The sequence below is a fragment of the Bos mutus genome, chromosome 6, assembly GCF_027580195.1.
Source record: "Bos mutus isolate GX-2022 chromosome 6, NWIPB_WYAK_1.1, whole genome shotgun sequence".
NCBI classification, from domain to species: Eukaryota; Metazoa; Chordata; class Mammalia; order Artiodactyla; family Bovidae; genus Bos; species Bos mutus.
The window spans coordinates 60516334-60535561 of NC_091622.1; the positions used below are offsets into that span (position 1 = coordinate 60516334).

General features: G+C 40.4%; 1 protein-coding gene and 1 non-coding gene across 12 annotated transcripts in view; one reads left to right on the top strand and one right to left on the bottom strand.

Moving 5' to 3' along the window:
* LIMCH1 (LIM and calponin homology domains 1) overlaps nucleotides 1-19228 on the top strand; it is a 352547-nt gene that overhangs the window by 307275 nt on the left and 26044 nt on the right. For all 11 annotated transcript variants that reach the window (XM_070372327.1, XM_070372326.1, XM_070372324.1 and 8 more), the window contains 3 exons: nucleotides 13373-13463; nucleotides 14583-14746; nucleotides 16865-16970. In XM_070372327.1, coding sequence (XP_070228428.1) covers nucleotides 13373-13463; nucleotides 14583-14746; nucleotides 16865-16970 — 361 coding nt within the window. The remainder of the gene's footprint in view (nucleotides 1-13372; nucleotides 13464-14582; nucleotides 14747-16864; nucleotides 16971-19228) is intronic.
* Nucleotides 8701-8773, bottom strand: TRNAG-CCC (transfer RNA glycine (anticodon CCC)). Its single transcript has one exon. It is a non-coding gene; the product is annotated as a tRNA-Gly (tRNA).

Sequence of the window (19228 nt, forward strand, 5' to 3'; positions counted from 1 at the left end):
ACCCACTCCAGTATTCTTGCCTGGAGAATTCCATGGGCAGAGGAGCCTGGCAGACTACAGTCCATGGGGTCACAAAGAGTCAGACACAACTGAGCAACTAATACAAACAGTCACGCCGTAGCCCAGGAGGATAGCAGAAGGTATCATATGAGTGACAGGCTTTGTCTTGTCCCTCCGTGATTGGTGTCCAGAGTTATAGAAAAAGAAACAAATCTCTAAGGACTGTCCTGGCAGCCCATGGTTAAGACTCCACGCTTGTAATGCAAAGGGCACAGTTTCCATCCCTGGTCAGGTAACTAGCATCCCACACACTTGCCACACAATGCAGCCATGAAACAAGAAAAGGAAATATCTGAAATACCTTCTTTTCTGTTTATTCAACCTCATCAGGCTTCCTAAAGTAATTTGAAAATTACTGGTGCCATCAGAATGTGGCTTTCCATCCTTGACAATATGCATAAAGGGGTCTTTTTTACTAGCTTTTTAAAAAACTCATTAAAAATCAAATTAATTTTTTCTTGGTTTAGCCCCTGAAATCCAGAGTAATTGTAATTACTAACAAATGGTTGAGCTGAGAAATGTAGGGTAATTCAAGAATAGCAGACGAGAGAACTCAAAATAACAGTAGATTTGCCTCTTTGGAATATAAAACATCAAGAAGATTACGCTTTTCTGCTGAGTTCTCTCACCAGGGTTCATGCTGGTTTTGCTGATCAAACGGAAACTGTCACTACCGTGGTGCGGCCTGGCTTTTGGGATAGAATATGGACTCTATTCAACCTCAATTTGTCCTCACCAGAGGCTGGTTTCTGAGATTTTAATTTATAGTGTTTGGGTTGGAATTATCAAGGTGAGGGGTGCCGGGGGTTGGATGGGTAGGCAACTGTCAAAATTTCTTCCCCCAGCACCTGGAAAGGTTTGGTTCAGAGGGAAACTTGTCTTCCAGTTTCAGGGCTAAATTAAATAACCCAGCTAGCTAAACCCACCTGGAGGACTAGATATTATTTTTCTTATCTCCAGGATTTGTCTTTTGAAGAATAAAATATGTTTTCTCAGAGGAGTTGAGAGGATGTAATTCTTCCCTGCAGTGCTCAAGCCCTAGAAAGAGATTCAAATTAGAGTAGACCAAAATAACTTCCTCACCATGGCAACATGTTTGCTGGTCTCTAGGAGCAAGGTTTTGTGATCCAGGCAGAGGCTGAATCCCTCCACCTGGAATTTATTTTCACCTTTCATTTGCATAAATGTGACCACCTCTGAAGAGTTCTTACAAGTTATCGTGAGAGGGAATGTTGAGTTTTGCTAGGAGTGTGGGAACTTTGCTGGCCGAATATAACATGAACTTTGTGCTCTTAAATTTAAATGAGAAGTTCCCCCAGATTAATTAGACATTACAGTGGTGGGATTGCTTTTCTGGGGCAGTTAATAATTCTGTTCTTGTTTCTCTTTTGCCGCACTTTTAATGGTGAGTGTTTCCTAAAAGTGCTCAGTCACTCACTTGTGTCCAACTCTTTTGTGACCCCATGGACTGTACCCTGCTAGGCTCCTCTGTCCTTGGGATTTCTCAGGCAGGAATACTGGAGTGGGCTTCTGTTTCCTTCTCTGAGAGATCTTCCTGCACCAGAGATTAAACCCACGTCTCCTGCATTGGCAGGTGGATTTTTTACCACTGAGCCACGTGGGAGGCCTGTTTTCTCAGTTCCCTTCATAAATGCCCTTCCCTGACTCATTCTGGCTACTGTGTCTGTCAGGCCACAGGCCCTTTGCACATGCTGTTGAACAGCTCTCTGTTCCTGTTCTTTGGAGAAGCAACAGTGTGGGAGCCACGCTGATCCCGTAACAGAGGCACACAGGGCTTAGTCAGGCACAGTAGATTAATTATAGGAACAAATCCCAAGGTTCTACAGTCAGGCATGTGTACATTTTCTACCTTTACACTTCTGCCCTCTGACCATTTTGTTGTCAGTTTGGCAGGTCACCCTGCCCTTGACCGGATAGATTTTTTCCCAGTAGAAGGTAAAGGAAAAATGGAAGAAACCAGATAGTATAAGGCCTAAACTTCCTATACCAACTAATCTCTCTTGTTCAAAGCATCTAACCCTTTGGGGAAGAAAGCTTTACCCATCCTGTATGGAATCATAAACAGAAGAGAAGGGAGTTTTGTTTGTTGGTTTTGGGGTTTTACTAAACCTCCCTCAAAAAATTACTCGTTCTCAGTAATTACTTATTTTCTTATTTTTACAATGAGCAACATAAAAAGAAAATAGCCTATTCCCTCTTACTGCCAGGCATTTTCCACTTTAATAGTAGTTATCCTGCTTCACTTGCTAATGGCAAAGAGAAGATGGATTGAACAATGTCACAACTGGTTACATTGTCCCAAAAGTATCTTGTTACAAGAGAGGCAGAATTAGATGATCTGAAAGAAATCGTGTTATTTCAGGAGTTTATACAGTATAACCAGGAAAGTACCCAACAAAATGTGGCCTTGTGGACTTTTTTCTGAAAACCATCCTGATCCTGGGAAGCCTCAGAATAAAGGTCTCAACTCATGGAAGAGCCTGAGAGCCTCTTACTCAGGAAAAAACTGCCCAGTTAGGAGTGAGCTCTAGTTCATTAAACCATAGTGGTTCTGAAGAGGTTATAGCATTTATCTACCTTATTTCCTGGTGGCTCAGTCGGTAAAGATTCTGTCTGCAGTGCATAAGACCTGAGTTTGATTGATTCCCCTGGAGAAGGAAATGACAACCCACTCCAGTATTCTTGCATGGAAAATCCCATGGACAGAGGAGCCTGGAGGGCTACAGTCCATGGGGTCACGACAGTCGGACACGACTTAGTGCCAAACCACCACCTAGTACTTAAGCTCTTGAATTAGCTATGACAGGGGTATTGCATGATTTTCTGGGTAGATAACTCCATGTATATACCTATTAGGCTACAAGCCAAGTTGTTAGCTGCCCTACATGAAATTTTGGCTAAAACACACTTCATACTGACTTATAATTTATGACACATAAAGTTTTCCATTCAGCATATGTTATCCTAAGAGGTATTTTGAAAGAATCTCTTCTCCAGTAAACCTCCTCCTCATTTCCCTTCCTTCTCCATATTCCAAGAAAAGCACTTCTTGACTGTGTTTCAGCCAGTATATTCCCTCTGAGATGGTAGAATTCATTGGTCATGACAAAAATATGGTGACCAGCTTAAAACAGGGGGCTGCACTTCACAGCCTCCCAGGGCTTTTTACCAGCTTGGACTTGATGTGCTGTTTCTAATTCATTTGCCCTGCTCCGTGGGGCTGTCAAAGGAATAGTGTTCTTCCTTTTAAATAGTGTCTTTCTTCCCAAAACTGCATTCCCCACAGATACACTCTTTACAGAGGAGTAGCCTCCCCCACCACTAAAATGCCACAGTTCCTTCAGGGCGAGCTGGAACCGTTCAAAGGGCATCGCAGTAGTAGGCAGGAGCATTAATTCAGGCCAGGAGGCCAAGCAGTGGAGAAGGGTGGCCGCTGGGCTCCAGTGGGCGACAGGGTGCAAGTGTGCGTCTTGGGTCAGCACGGCCACCTTTGTATATTACGTCGTCTCTTCTGTTTCCTTCCACCTCATCTTTCTTGTTTGAAACTCTTAGGACCATGGACTCTTACTTTAGAAATAGATCCTAAATTAAGTTTGGCTTGTTATTAATTTTTAAATACTCTGGTTATATCAGTCGATGCCAACAAACTCCAGATCACGTTCAGTTGAATCACCTTTAAGGTAAAGAAATTGCGATAGCCATTGTCATGCCGGAGACTGCCTGTTACCTGGTAAGCATGAATGAACGGATGACCTGCTTTGTGCCCAACTTTTTAAAAAATACTTTTATTTATTTATTTTTGGATCTCCTGGGTCTTTGTTGTTGCTCGGGCTTTCTCGAGTTGCAGAGAGCTGGGGCTACTCTCTAGTTGCGGGATACAGGCTTCTCATTGTGGTGGCTTCTCTTACTGCGGAGCACAGGGTCTAGGTCATGTGGGCTTCAGTAATTGCAGCACATGGGCTCAGTCGTCGTGGCTACCAGGCTCTAGAGTGTAGGCTCAGTAATTGTGGTCCACAGGCTTAATTGCTCTGCAGCATGTGGGATCTTCCCAGATCAGAGATTGAATCCATGTCTCCTGCACTGGCAGGCGAATTCTTTACCACTGAGCCACTAGGGAAATCCCTGTGACCAACTTTTGAAATAGAAAAAGAAACTCATAAACTCACCATGAAAGCAATTAACATAAAGCAACTGGGAAAGTTTCAGTTCAGCTCAGTTCAGTCGCTCAGTCGTGTCCGCCTCTTTGTGACCCCATGAACCGCGGCACGCCAGGCCTCCCTGTCTATCACCAACTCCCGGAGTTCACTCAGACTCACGTCCATCGAGTCAGTGATGCTATCCAGCCATCTCACCCTCTGTCATCCCCTTCTCCTCCTGCCCCCAAAGTATAGAAGATAATATTTAATGAAGTGCTAGATGATAGGGATACAACAACAACAATAGGGAGAGAAGACTAGAGGGATGTAAGGTGGCAGAGAAAAAGTAAGATCATTATTGGTCAGGGTTAGTCTAGCTGGGAAGGTTTCATATGAGACTTTGATTTTGAAATTGGTGGGATTTGGATTGGAGTTGAGGAGGGAAACAAGCTGTCCTCCATATTGGGACAAGCAGAAGCAAAGGCATGGACAGCATGGTCCTCCATAAGAGGACCACAGAGGGATCACAGGGCGAAGAGCTGATGAAAGTGACTAGGTGCTGTACATGCAACCAGAGAGGTCGGGGCTCCCATGAGCCCTCCCAGTTATCCCTGAGATATTTCCCAATGGAAATCTGACTCTCACTTTATTTTTTGAATTTAAAAACGCTGGCTTCTCTAAGAAAATCATATCATAGCATGAATACTAGACTCTTAGAATCTAGGACTGGAAAAGAATTTGGAAGATCTTCTAATCTAAGGTCTTATAGAGAAATGTCTCAAAAGATGTTCTATGTCTCCCTTAAAGACAGTTCAGTGTTTTCTTGATCCATTGTGAATTATACTTATAATTGAACCTCTTCGTGCCTTGATGGTGCCAAAAATGACCCTTTCTTAAAATACCTTAAGTACCCCATGCACTAAGTCAAAGCTCAAACCCCACCTGAACCTCAGTTTGTATTTAAAATAAGGATGGTAATAGTACAGGCATCTGATGGTTATGATGAGAATTCATGTGTATAGGGCACTTAACATGATGCCACAATGACTCACAGAGGTGCCCTTAAGTTAGTTTTAACATTGTCATTCAACAAACGGGAGAAAGAAAGTTACCATATATTTTTTATAAGCCTGGAAGGGTGATAGGTACAAAGTTTTTCAGGCTAAAGTCAAGTCATCAAAATCACCATCTTAAACAGATGTGAATTTCAAACACAGGAGGCGAGTTCCTTGTCGGCTTCCAACTCAGCCCGCCAGTAGCTTCAGCTGTAATTCTCTAGGAGACTTGCAGACCTGAATAGCTTTTTCCAAAAGACGATTGCCCTGGCAGGTGTTCACTGGCTTCTTCCTGCAGCTCTTTTTTGCTTCTCCTGTTATTCACTGTTTCCCAAGTCGGGCTTCCTCTGCCACTGAGACTCCCAGGACTCCCACCATGTCAGCACCCTCTTGACAGCTCATCCCAACCAACGTCCTGCACACCCTCCCCACAGGCGGGCACCCTCCCACCAGATTTGTGGCAGTTCTGCCTCGTGGACCAACTGCCAGCCTCAGCTCTCAGGTATCTAAACGACTTCATCTGGGTTTCTCAAACTAAGAAACGAGATAGATCTGTTATTTCCACCATGACAAAGCTCTTGGCCTTCTTCTGGAAAATTCAGTACTTGACTACTGTTTTCTGATCCAGGAAAACAATCAGATCTTTCTTGAAACGTTTCATTTTGCAGTGAGAGCAGGGTGAAGGCATTTGAGTAGGTGCTGTTTTCCTTAAACTGTGACCAACTGCAGATTCCTTTTAGATGTCAAATGTCACAAACATTTCTCCAGAAGCTGTTTTTCTCCATCTAGAAGTAGTTGCAAGAGCATTAGATTTAATGCTCCTTTTAAGTCATTAAAGTTATTAGGGTGTAGAAGTGTTTCCAGGCTTCAAGAAAGTATACATTAGGGAAAATTAAAAAAAAAAAATCAAACCTAGCCCATCTGACCTGGATAATTTTTGGTCTGGAATGTTTAAAGCAAAAAGAAAAAGCTTAACAAATGGAAAGGCTGATTCTCCATGTAGATCTTCTTTAGTCCAGGGAAAATAGATCTTTGGTAACATAAAAGCAAAAGGGGAAAACACGTGCGTGGCATATGTGGCACCTGGGCCCTGGTGCCAAGACATAAATAAACTGGTTTTCCAGGCTTATGTCCAGATAAATTATTCAAGACTGGAGCCGGGAAATCCATCAGAGTCACTGAATAGTAGCTCAGGGAGGGACCACCTCGGACATCGCGTCTTCTGACACAGAGAGGATGCATGGTTGTTCCAAGCTCTGGCACCTCTTCCGTCCTAGGAGGAGGACCACGCAAGCCCTGGGTTTCAGGACCATCCTTCCTCCCCTGCTTTGTATTTCCAGTTCGTTCCACAGAGCCGCTGTCTGGGCTGGTCCCCCAGTAAGCTTCTTGTTAAAACAAGCAGTCTGATGTCAGGTAAATCTGTGGCCAGACCATGTCCCTCTCAAGCCAGGAAACTGCCACCTCCCACCCATGGCCGCAGGGCTCCGTCTGACACCAGAGCCAGCTTGGATGGTGTTCTCAGTCAAGGGGAAGCCAACTCCTGGCTTAGGCTCCTGCAACCTTTCTGTGCTCTCATTCATTCGTGTCCAGGGAATCTGTTTTTATTTACTTGTTTTCATCCTTGAGACAGTTTTACCGATTGGAGAAGGGAAGGCTTCTCCTCTGTTCAGCTGAAACCAAAGGGAAGCGTGGGTCGTAAAACACAGTTTGCAGCGAGGCGGGTGTGTTTCGGGCAAGTCTGAGTCTATCAGCACTGGTTAAAACTGTCAATTTTGAACTCATTTCCTTTGAAGTAATGATGTGAGTACAACATTAACAAGCCTTTAGGATGGAGTATCCTGGCAGGAGTTAAACTGGCTCTGGAGATCTCCCTTCAGTACCCAGGACTTCCCTGGTGGCTTAGGCCGTAAAGAATCTGCCTGTAAGGCAAGAGACCCGGATTTGATCCCAGGATCAGGAAGATCCCCTGGAGAAGGAAATGGCAACCCACTTCAGTATTCTTGCCTGGAGAATTCCATGGACAGAGGAGCCTGGCGAGCTACAGTCCATGTGTTCACAAAGAATCGGACACAACTGAACGACTAACCCATCTGGAGTACCTATAGTCTGTCTACATGTGTATATATATAACGTATATATTGCAGAATTTGGAAAACTGTAAAGAAAATATAAACTACCTATTACTCCAGCCACTCCGAAATTAAGGTTCTTCAAAAAATATGTCTTTCTCCTCTTTTTCTCAGTGTATATAAAATATTTTGTGGGGCTTATAGTTCAAAATGTGCTGCAGTTTGCTTTTTCTCTTAATTTATCCTGAGTATTTTGTTAGTAACAGCCTGATTTTTATGACTAATATGCATTTAAACCAAGCTTGAGAGTATAAATCCCATAAATAATGCATCTAACATGTGCTTCCCTGACATGGATGGCATGTCTGCTCTGTGCCAGATACTGTGCTGGGCCCTGCCCCCCTCAGAACCTGGACTGAATGAAAAACCCTGAGACAAGGTGATGGCTGGGAGTGGTTCAGTCTCAAGCCACCCTGGGAAGTGGAGAGTTGGCTAAACTGGCCCCCTTTTCTGAGAGGTTCCAGAGAGTTCTCATCTTTTGCATAATAAATGGGCGAGAGGCACAATGAAAAGAACGAGGTAGGATGGATGAGAAGGAAAAGATGTGGAAAAGGCAGTTTGAATCATTTCAGCAATAAACTTGAGACTCTCAGGTTCTGGATTGCTTCTTATGGCTCAAAACCTTTTAATGTGCAAGCGCGCGAAGTCACTTCAGTTATGTCTGACACTGTGCGACCCTATGGATTGTAGCCCGCCAGGCTCCTCTGTCCGTGGGATTCTCCAGGCAAGAATACTGGAGTAGGCTGCCATGCCCTCCTCCAGGGGATCTTCCTGACCTAGGGATTGAATCCGCTAAATACTGGGGACAACTTGGATGTGGGTGTGACTCCAAGCCCAGATGACGGAGAATCGAGGTGGCCAGCACAGGGCAGGGTTCCCACCTCCCCTGCCTACTAGCTGAGTGACTCCAGGGAAGTCACTTTGCCTCCTGGGCCTTAGCTTCCTCACCTGTATAAAGGGAATCATACTTGTAGATCCTCTATAAGCTTGCTCTGAGGACCAAAGAAGATAATCCATGTCAAGTGCTGACACCTGGAAAATCCAGTAAATATTGATTGTGGCTACAGTGACAAGTGTGGAATCTTTAAAGCACCATTTTAAGGGAAGATAAACCGGGTCATCTGAGAGTTCAGTATTTGAGTGTTAAGCCACGTAGAATTGCATCCAGAAATGTGAGCATCCTTTTTTATACATTTATTTATTTATTGGGCTGCATGGGGTCTTAGTTGTGGCATGCAGGATGTTTGATCTTCACTGCAGCATGCGAACTCTTATTTGCAGCATGTGGGTGGAATCTAGTTCCCTGACCAGGGGTTGAACCTGGGCCCCCTGCATTGGGAGTGCAGAGTCTTAGCCACTGGATCACCAGGGAATTCCCACGTAAGCATTCTTGAAAGTCGAAGTTCTGCGTTAGTCATGCATAAGTAAAATATTACTGGGGTAAGGTGTGCTAGTAAAATAACCCTTAGTGAAGAAGTGCTTGAGGACTTTGTCTCCTTTGCATCATAGCATCACAAATTGTATCTAAAGGTCTTCATGGATTATCTTATTTCATTGATTCCAAGGGGCATATTTGCCACATTGGAGCATCTCTAAGTCAGGATGTGTCTTATTGATGTAAGATACATCTAATTTTTTAGATTCCTCATATAACTGACATCATGCAATATTTGTCTTTCTGTGCCTGGCTTATTTCATTCAGCATAATGTTCTCCAGGTTCATCCATATTGTCACAAATGGCAGGATTTTCTTCTTTTTTAAGGCTCAATAATGTCCCACTATATATGTGTGTATAATATTAGTATTTGTGTACATATACAAACTGTATGTGTGTATAATTTCATATTTATATATCTGAATATATGAATAATATATATAGACACTCATGCTTTCTTTATCTATTTATCCATCTACACTTGATTGTTTCCATATCTTGATTATTGTCAATAATGCTGCAGTGAACATGGGAATAGGATATATCTTTGAGATACTGATTTCATTTCCTTTGGGTACCCTTACTTTACCCAGAAGTAAAATTGCTGAATCATAGGATCGTTCTGTTTTTACTTTTGAAACCACCCCCCCCAATGTTTTCCATAATGGCTGTACCAATTTCCATGCCCACCATCAGTGCACAGTGGTTCCCTTTACTGCACATTCTCAACAACACTTTTCATCTTTTGACTTTTTTGATAGTAATGATCCCTAATAGGTGTGAGGTGATGTCTTACTGTGGTTTGGACTTGATGATTAGTGAAGTTGAGCATCTTTTCATATACCTGACTTCAGTTGGCCATTTGTATATCTTTGGAAAACTGTCATTCAGGTCCTTTTCCTATTTCTTAAATTGGGTTATTGGGGGGTTGCTGTTGAGTTGTTAGAGTTCCATATATATTTTGGATATCAATCCTCTATTGGATGTAAGATTAGTAAATATTTTCTTCCATTCTATAGATTGACCTTTCATTTTATTCTTTCCTTTGCTGTGCAGAAATGTTTTAGTTTGATGTAGTCCCACTTTTTATTTTTGCTTTTATTGCCTGAGCTTTTGGTGTCAAATCTAAAAAATCATTGCCAACACCAGTTCCAGGGAGGTTTGCCCCTGTTTTCTTCTAGGAGTTTTGTGGCTTCAGGTCTTACTTTTAAGTCTTTAATCCATTTAGACATTGATTTTGGCGTATGGTGTAAAATTTCATTCTTTGGCATGTCAATATCCAGTGTTTCCAAAGCCATTTATTGAAAAGACTGTTCTTTACCCATTTTGTTTTCTTGGTGTCTCTGTCAAAAAAGAGTTGACTGTAAAAGAGTGGGTTGATTTCTGGGCTCTCTGTTCTATTCCATTGATCTATGTGTCTGCTTTTGGGCCAGTACCAAACTGTTTTGATTGATGTAGCTTGGTAATATAGTTTGAAATCAAGATGTGTGATGCTTCCAGCTTTCTTCTTCTTATTCAAGATTGCTTTAGCTATTTTGGGTCCTTCATATTTCCATATGAATTTTATAGTTGTTTTTTCCTATTTCTGTGAAAAATACAGAAATGCGAAACTCTGTTAGAATTTTGATAGAGATGGCATTAAATCTATAGATTGCTTTGGGTAATGTGGATATTTTAACAATTATTCTTCCAATTGATGAATACAAGAAAATTTTCCATTTATTTGTGTCTTCAATTGCTTTTATCAATGTTTTATCATTTTCAGCACTCATATCTTCTACCTTTTGGTTAAGTTTATTCCTAAATATTTTATTTTTTTGATGCTATTGTAAGTAGGATTTTTTAAAATTTAATTTTTGTATAGTTCTGTATTGATTTTGTGTCCTGCAGCTTTATTGACTTCATTTTTAGTTTTAACATTCTGAGGGAGCGGGGAAGTCTTTAGGGTGTTTGGTATACAGGATCATTTCATCTGCAAACAGGAACAATTTTACTTCTTCATTTCCAATTTGCATGCCTTTTATTTCTTTTTCTTGCCTAGTTGTTCTGGCTAGATCTTCCAGTACTGTGTTGAATAGAAGTGGTGAGAGTGGGCAGCCTTGGCTTGCTCTGATCATAGCTTTCAGCTTTTTTCCATTAAGTATGATGTAAGTTATGAGCTTGTGAGTTGTGGCCTTTATTGTGTTGAGGTACATCCTTCTATCGGCTTCCCTGGTGGCTCAGTGGTAAAGAATCTGCCTACAGTGCAAGAGAGGCAGGTTTGAACCCTGGGTCTGTAAGATCCTCTGGAGAAGGAAATGGCAACACACTCTAGTATTCTTACCTGAAATATCCTATGGACAGAAGAGTCTGGCAGGCTACAGTCCATGGGGTCATAAAAGTCAGACATAAACTGAGCAACTAAACAGTATTCTTCTATATCTAATTTGTTGAGAGTTTTTATCATGAAAGGATGTTGAATTTTATCAAGTGCTTTTTCTGTTGAGATGATCATATGATTTTTATCTTCATTGTATTAACATGGTATACACGTTTATCAACTTGCATATGTTGAACCATTCTTACATCTTTGCATAAATTTTCTTTATTTTTAAAGAATTAAGTAACACTTTCCACCAAAGCATTAACTTTAAAGGGCTTTCATTTTTGTATCTTGAAAGAAAAACTTTGATTTATGAGTAAAATATGTATACTTGTGAGAGACCAATAAATTCATAGGTTTTTGAGAACCCACAGCAGTATTTTACAAAGTATTTAATAATGCCTTTTCTGAAACCAGTTTTATTCTTTATCTTAAAAACCTCTTGAAATTTGTAAAAATGAACTTTAGCCCTTTACAATAAGACACTGTTACTACAAAGCACCGTAGTCTTTAACTTATTCTCTTTGGTTATTGACGGATATTCTAGCCCACATTTAATTCAGACTTTTATTTATTTTTCATTTATTGTAATATCACTGGGGGAATTTTGGAATTCACTCTAGAGTCAACTGGCTTCCAACTGAAGGTACTTTAAAGTTACACTGATTTTGTTTTCTCATTACAGAAGCAGTATATAACAGTAATCATGGAACACTTTGGAATACAGACAATACATTTTAAAAGAAGAAAAAGTCATCCAAAATTTAAGAACATTAAAAATAATAACTATTAACATTTTAGTGTATTTCCTTACTGTCTTTTTATATAATTTTCATGTGCTTATTAGCAAGTATGTTTGCACATACACATAGCATATATAAAATCTTATATATGTAGGCACCATACTATATGTACACGTCACACTTTTTTAACTTAACGTTAGATAGTGTTTTCACATACCATTAACTATTGCTCAGCACTTTTACAACTACACGGTGTTTCCTTTTACGGATATACAGTAACTCATTCAACCATTTGCCAACTGTTGGTCATTTAGGTTGTTTCCCATTCTTTTAATGTTATTAATTCCATCAAGCATAAAACTGATACAATTGAGGGACTAATGAGGGAGAGGAGCATCACGGTGATGTGCCAGGTGGTTAGACAACAAATCAGAGTCACCTTAGTGGAAGAACAAGGAAGGAAAGGCTAACCTTGGGCCCTGGTTGTAGAAACAGAAAGAGATGCACATGAAGGCTGTTGTGTTAGACTTGACAGAAGGTGGACCCTCCTGAGGTATGAGTCAAGAAACACTTCAAAGTTTAGTTTGTATGTTGGGGAAAACAAATGCCATAAACAGAAAGTATCAGATTTGGAGGAGGAGCATCATTTACCATGATGCTGATGGTCAGCTCATCTGAACTGAAGCTCTATTGGACGCTCGGGACTGGAGATAAAAGTACAAGTCATAAATGGGTAGAGAATGCCATGATGAATTCATGGGAAAATTGGATGCATTTGAAGGTGATCCTGATGGAGAAAAATAGTTGAAGTTTTTAGGAATGACCCATATTTGAATGAGAAGAAAAGGAATAACCAGTAAAAGAGGAGGAGGAAGGGAGGAAGAGAAGGAAGGGGAGAGAGAATGGGGATCAGAACTTAGGTAACAGAGAGTCGTTGAGAGCCCAGGAAGGGAGAGGACTCTGGGAATAAAATGCACAATGCTAAGTGCCACTGGTGTCTGTGCTGAAGGCAAGCTACTGAGAGGTTAATTGCAACCTTGAAATATGTTTTTTTCACTGGTGATATGACCCTAAGCCAACTTTAAAGGCATTTGGGAGCGAGTGGGTGGAATCCACGATTTTGAGAATTCGGTGGTGAAAGGAAGGAAGAAGTGGGGATGTGCATTGGAGGCAGTCAGAGGAGGCTGGAGTAGTGGGGGGGTGCGCCTGCACGAGGTGCTGCTGCTTCAGCACTGCTCTTCTCCTTTGCGGAATGTCTCCTGACAAAACCAGCCTTTCACCTGAAGCTGCCTTGGGAATAGAAGAGACTGGATTCATACAGGCAGCCTGCCTTGTTGGCCTGAAAATTACTACTTGAAAAAACAGAAAGGAATCCTTCACGTTTTAGAACCTTCAAAGGGATATTCAAGGTGGGAAAATCTTTCTTTTAGGCCACCACTGAAGAAACTGAAGCGAACAGTCGAGAAGATGAAAATGATGGTGAAGAAGCAGAAAAAGGGAATACAGAAGTTGCCCCATCAGGTTTGTTTCTATAACAGACTAGTTTTAAAGATCAATCGTAACTCTTAAACTATATTGAAAATAAGAAAGGCAATGAATGAGGCGAGTCTCTAACTGGTGTGGTTGTGCTGTCACCTAGTGGCGTCCTGGGGGAAATTCTGATCATATGATTTATCTTGTAAAAAAGCAAGGCTTTGAGTGTCTTTGCTTCCTTATTTTATTTTTGAAAGTTTATCTCCATCATTACAAAGAGATTATATTTCTCAAAATAAGTAATGCTAAAAACTGAATGTTATATTTAACACAGTAATAGCAATAGATACGACAGATTTAAAATATATCATAAAAATAGATCCTGAAACAGCAAAACTGGTGAATAATTTGAAAGAATAAAGTAAGGTGGCAAATATGAATCGTAAGTTCAAATAGAGACTCACTCTTCCTAAAGCAGTATTTCTCAATATTTTAAACACATTTTTCTTTTGATAAAATATGAAAACTTCTCACCCTCCTTTAATACCAAATTATTTTTAAACAGCATCTTAAATGAAATGTCATTACTAAACATTTTAGCATATACTTTTGCAAACTATACTGTACCTCCACACTTCAATATGCCCCTTCAGATGGTGAGTTTTTCACCCACTTTATATATTCAAGAACGCAATTTTCATTGCATTATATAAACTGCACAATCTTTAACACATTCCAGTTACGAAAACTTGGTGTTAAAAAGGAGTATTGAAATACAAAAGGAGGAGTCAGGTTGCCATTCATTTGGATAGAAATTTAGATAGAAATTATCTGTAAATGTTCTCCCATCCAACCCACCTCTTAATATTCTGTGTCAGCATTTTGTTTCATGTATTGTTATTCATATGTAAACTGGGACTCTTATTCAGAACTTAGATTTTCATAGTGGTATTCTTTGATATATGTTGCTTGACTTTTTGAACAATACCATGAAAAAGCCTAGAGAATCCCAGCATCCGAGGCTCTTCTGTGCCTCTTACCGCACCGTGATCCAACTCCAGGTTGCCCAGGACAAGACATGTATTCAGTGTGCTTTGTGGTATGGCAGAACCGAGCCTTTATGCAGCTTTAATCTCCTTTACATTTCTGAACGTAACTCCATTTCAGAGCCACAGCTTTTTACAACAACTGTGACCAGATCCAGCCCAACCGTGGCCTTTGTGGAGCTTTCACCCAGCCCTCAGCTGAAGAATGAGGTGCCAGAAGAGAAAGAGCAGAAGAAGCCAGAAAATGAAATGAGTGGGAAGGTGGAGCTGGTGCTGTCACAAAAGGTGAGGTGGACTGAAGTCGTTACGCCCGCAGTTCTCGCGGCTTCACGCAGCTGCCGGCTGCTGCCGCGGCACCACTTCACAATGAAGGTTTAATTTCTCTCCTGATCTTTTTTCCTATCTTTAAAATGTATACTTTCCTAAAGCAAATATAATACATGTTCATTGGGGAAAAAAATAAGTGTATGTAGAAAGATGTCTGTATAGACATTTGGGCTGCTATAACAGAAACCCATAGTCTGGGTGGCTTATAAACAACAGAAATTTTTCTCTCAGTTCTAGAGCTGGGAGATCCGAGACCAAGGCACCCGTGGATTTGGTGTCTGGTAAGAATCCACTTCCCGGTTCATAGGCGGCCATCCTTTTGCTGTGTCCTCACTTGGCAGAAGGCGCAAAGGAGCGCTCGAGTCCCTTCTATAAGGACTATGAAAAAATTGTTTTCAAGGGTTCTTAACTCTGTGTGTGTGTACATACACGCACCATGGACCCTTTGTCTATCTGCAAACAGTGTTCTCAGAATAATATTGTTTAAACCATAAAATGAACAGGATTACCGAGTTTTCCTTGGTATCAAGTGGTACAAAGTACATATAATCACATGAATTCTTCTCTGTGGACCCCAGCTTAAGAATTTCAGCTAGTTGATTAGCAAATGGCATAATGGTCTTTGGACCCAATGCTTTTCACACCATGTGAATTTCTTCTTTCCCTATTGCATGGTTATCTTTTAGAGAAAGAAGGCAAGAGGATGACAGTGGTTGCAGCAGCTTTTATTTTCTGACTTCCTTTGAGAGTGTTGCTTTTATAAATCCAAGTATCAGTGCACACAGGCTGAGCTTTTACATAGTGGTTATTTTGAGCATTTCTGCTGATGGTTAACTGTTTCACTTACAGTCAGGCATTATCTGACACAGGTTTCTGTCAAGACTCCACTATGGGGAAAATGGTATGAGGTTAAGATTTGAGGGTTGTCAACTTTGGTAAGTCTCGGTCTTGAGTTTTGCTGCATGTTTAACGCTGAAGTTCATTTGGACACCTGCTTGACCTCCAATAATACAGAATGACTCACTGTATTTTCCTCAGGATTCCACTAGGGTTGAATATATTAGAGTCATCAAGAAAAATAAAATCCTACTGAGAAGAAATTCTAGACATTGAATCATCCTGAGGACCAAACAAGAGATAAGCTTATGATGAAACAAGTGCTCTAAAACCTCATTGACCCACTGGCCATCAAATTAATCTCTTCAAGGCCACCAGCCAATGAATCAGAGAAGGTCCTGTAAGAGCTGGAAGGACATGAACTGACACAGCCACGCTTCTCATGCCGATCTCTGACTCTTAATATTAGTTGTCAGTTTGGTTATCTGTTCAGTCAGCAATCAGTTGATTAGAAGCAACAAATCGGAAGGAGGTGTTCTACCAAAGGCCATTCAATAGCAATAACCAGAAACATCTATTTTTACAAATCAAACATAAAAGTTTTTTAAGCCTGTAATTTTGAAACTATTTACCATAAGGTTATGTGGGCTAAACTGCTTCAAAAATGCCTTAAGGGCAATGTCCCTGTGGCACTGTTTGATATAACAGTTATTTACAATAATGCTTCTTTGTCAACACGCACAGTATGCTGTCTTTAATGCGCTTTGCACAACTTTGTGGGAAGTTATGTAGCATCTCAAGAATAATGCCCACTAGAAGGTAATACTACTTTAATATTTAACACTAACATAGTTTAAAAATTTTTTAAATCTTATGTGGAACGTCTTACTTCCTGACATTACAAATTCAGTATTATGTAGTACCACGAAACTGTGGTGAATTCCAGTGAGAAAATGAGACAGAGTGATGCATAATCTCAAAGACAGAATGTTGTCTTCTGAGTCTGAAGAAAAGTGGTCATCAAATTTGAAACAAAGTGATCATCAAATTTTTATGCTGTAGTTTGACTTCTATGAGAAACTGAACTCTGTATTAAGGTAGAAAGCATGAAGGGGGTTTGGAGAAGGGACAACATTTTCTATTTATGCTTTTGATGTTTGGGCTTTTAAGTTTTATTCCGCCTGTGTGTGTGTTAATGGCCAGCACCTGTGATGTTTGTGTCTGTTGCCTGTGTTCCAGGTGGTAAAGCCAAAATCTCCCGAGCCAGAGGCAACCCTGACATTTCCATTTCTAGACAAAATGCCTGAAACCAACCAGTCACCTTTGCCAAATCTCAATTCTCAAGGTAAAAAGAAGGAAATGTTTTGTTTTAGTTCTACATGTTCTGCTGGGCCCATTTGTAGTGAAATACTCTTTATTATAAAGACAGATTCCTTTTTTTATGTTGATGTACCTTTAGCTATTGGGTTTTCCCAGAGTCCATGATGGCCTAATCAATAACATCAGAATGAGAGCTGGGGCTGCATTCTCTGTTTGGCTTAACCAGGAACCCCAGCTGCTGGGACGCAGTAGGGCCTACACAAGTGTTTAATACCTGAAAATAGTTTGTGTTGCCTCTAAAATGTTTTTTAAATTACAGGATAAAAAATCAATAACGTTAATAGTTTTATCATGTCAGCTTCAATATTTGTTAATTATTAATCTCTAGTCTTCTTAAAAATACTCATTTAATTTGACAACAATTGACAATGATTTGACCCTGGTTTTGGAAGGAAGTCAGATTTCCTTACTCCGTAATAGTTTCTGGATATGCATGATGATTACTGAGAAATCATTCATGATCGTAGATTAAATGTGTTACTCATAACCAAAACTTTAATCTTTTCAAAAATCTTTATGCCAAGAATATATATACACACACACATATATACCTATTGTACATATATATATAGACTGAGGATATATCTTAATATAAATCATTTGTTTGGTACATTTGAATACTTTTGATTTTATATAATGTGGAGAGTGGTAGCCTCAAAAAATATTGGGTGTTTAGGACCTATGAAGGTGTTAGAATGACAGTGACTACTGCAAACTCCCCAGGGTTTCAGGCCCTATTTACTTGTGAATTCACCCCCTTTGCTTTTTAGAAGCCCAGCTTGAATCCCTTTACCTTGGTAAGGACTGCACGTTCCCACACCACTAGAAAGGAGCCTTAAGGATGTGAACAGTGGAGGGATGGGTCCTGAGGATCCGTGATTTGTAGGGACTGCTTCACAAGAGAAAGACCACTGGCTTTACTGCTGTGAGTTCTTTCTCTTTACCGGTGTGATGTGAAAGTGGCTAGACTTCAGGAGGCAAAACCGTAAGATTTCTTGTTTTGTTTTGTTTTTTTTAATGTACTTTCCCTAGTACATTTTATAGATTTCTCGATCCAGGCAAAGAGAGATTGTACAGGTCGTGGTGACTGGGGATTTGTTACTTTTCTTTTCCACGCTGGGCAGCTATTGGGCAGAACCTGCGCTGGCTTCCATTCGTCTTTGTTGATGGCTGGGAAATAAGTTAGGCTCTAACTGCATAATAGGAAGTACTCAGGAGGGAATTAATTGGCACAAGTACTGATGATCCCTAACTTCTTCTAAATGTAGAAACAAGTTTAATACTATCTTCAAAGCATTTGATTTAAATTTGTCAGCCCTCCTGTCCTGAAGGGAATGGACAAAAATAAATTCTCCCAACCGGGCCAGGAATTGTTCACATTTAGATTTTAATTCTGCCCTATCTCTAGCACTTTTTTGTACATAAGTAATATAAAGAGGAAATAGACATTTTAAGCCGTATTAATTAATTTTTCTGTCTTATGTATTTTTCCATCTCATTATCTGTTGAAAGGCATTTCAGTTTTATAAAATGTGCTGTTGAATTAAGGGACTTGACTTCATGCTTTATCTAAGGTGAATGATTAAAAAATAACATTCAGTAGCACTGGAGCATTTCCAAAATCATTCTTCAAGATGAGATTATATTTGTCATACACGTGTTCCAAGTTCTTGTCTGGCTCATGGAACTGTAAGTACAGCTGCAGGCTCTGGAGACAGAAGGCCCACATTCAGATCCTGTCTCTTCTGGTTCTTATCTGTGTGATCTTCCCCACTAAGTTCTTTCTAATCTCTGTCGTCTGTAAACTGGAAATAGTAGTTCAAACTTCATAGGGCCATTGGAAGAATTAGATAGGATAAACAAAAAAAGAGAGAGATAAAAAGCATTTAGCTTAATAGCTGGCCCAGAATAAGCGCTATAATATAATCTAGGAGCTGCAGAACAGTTGAATAGGAGTGGAAGTGTAAAGCAAGGTGCCAGGCAGGAATAAACCTTTCTCAAATGCTCTCCTTCAAAGAGCAGTGTTTGTATTATAGAGATATAGCTTAAGCAGTGATTTTCAAGCACGAGTGTGTGACAGGGTCCTCTCTAGGACTGGTTAAAACACAGACCTCTGGGCTGCACCCCTGCCATGTCTGATGCAGCGGGTCAGGCCTGGGGCCACATTATTTGCATTTCTAACAAGTTCCCCAAGCTGAGGCTGATGCCACAGACATACTCTGG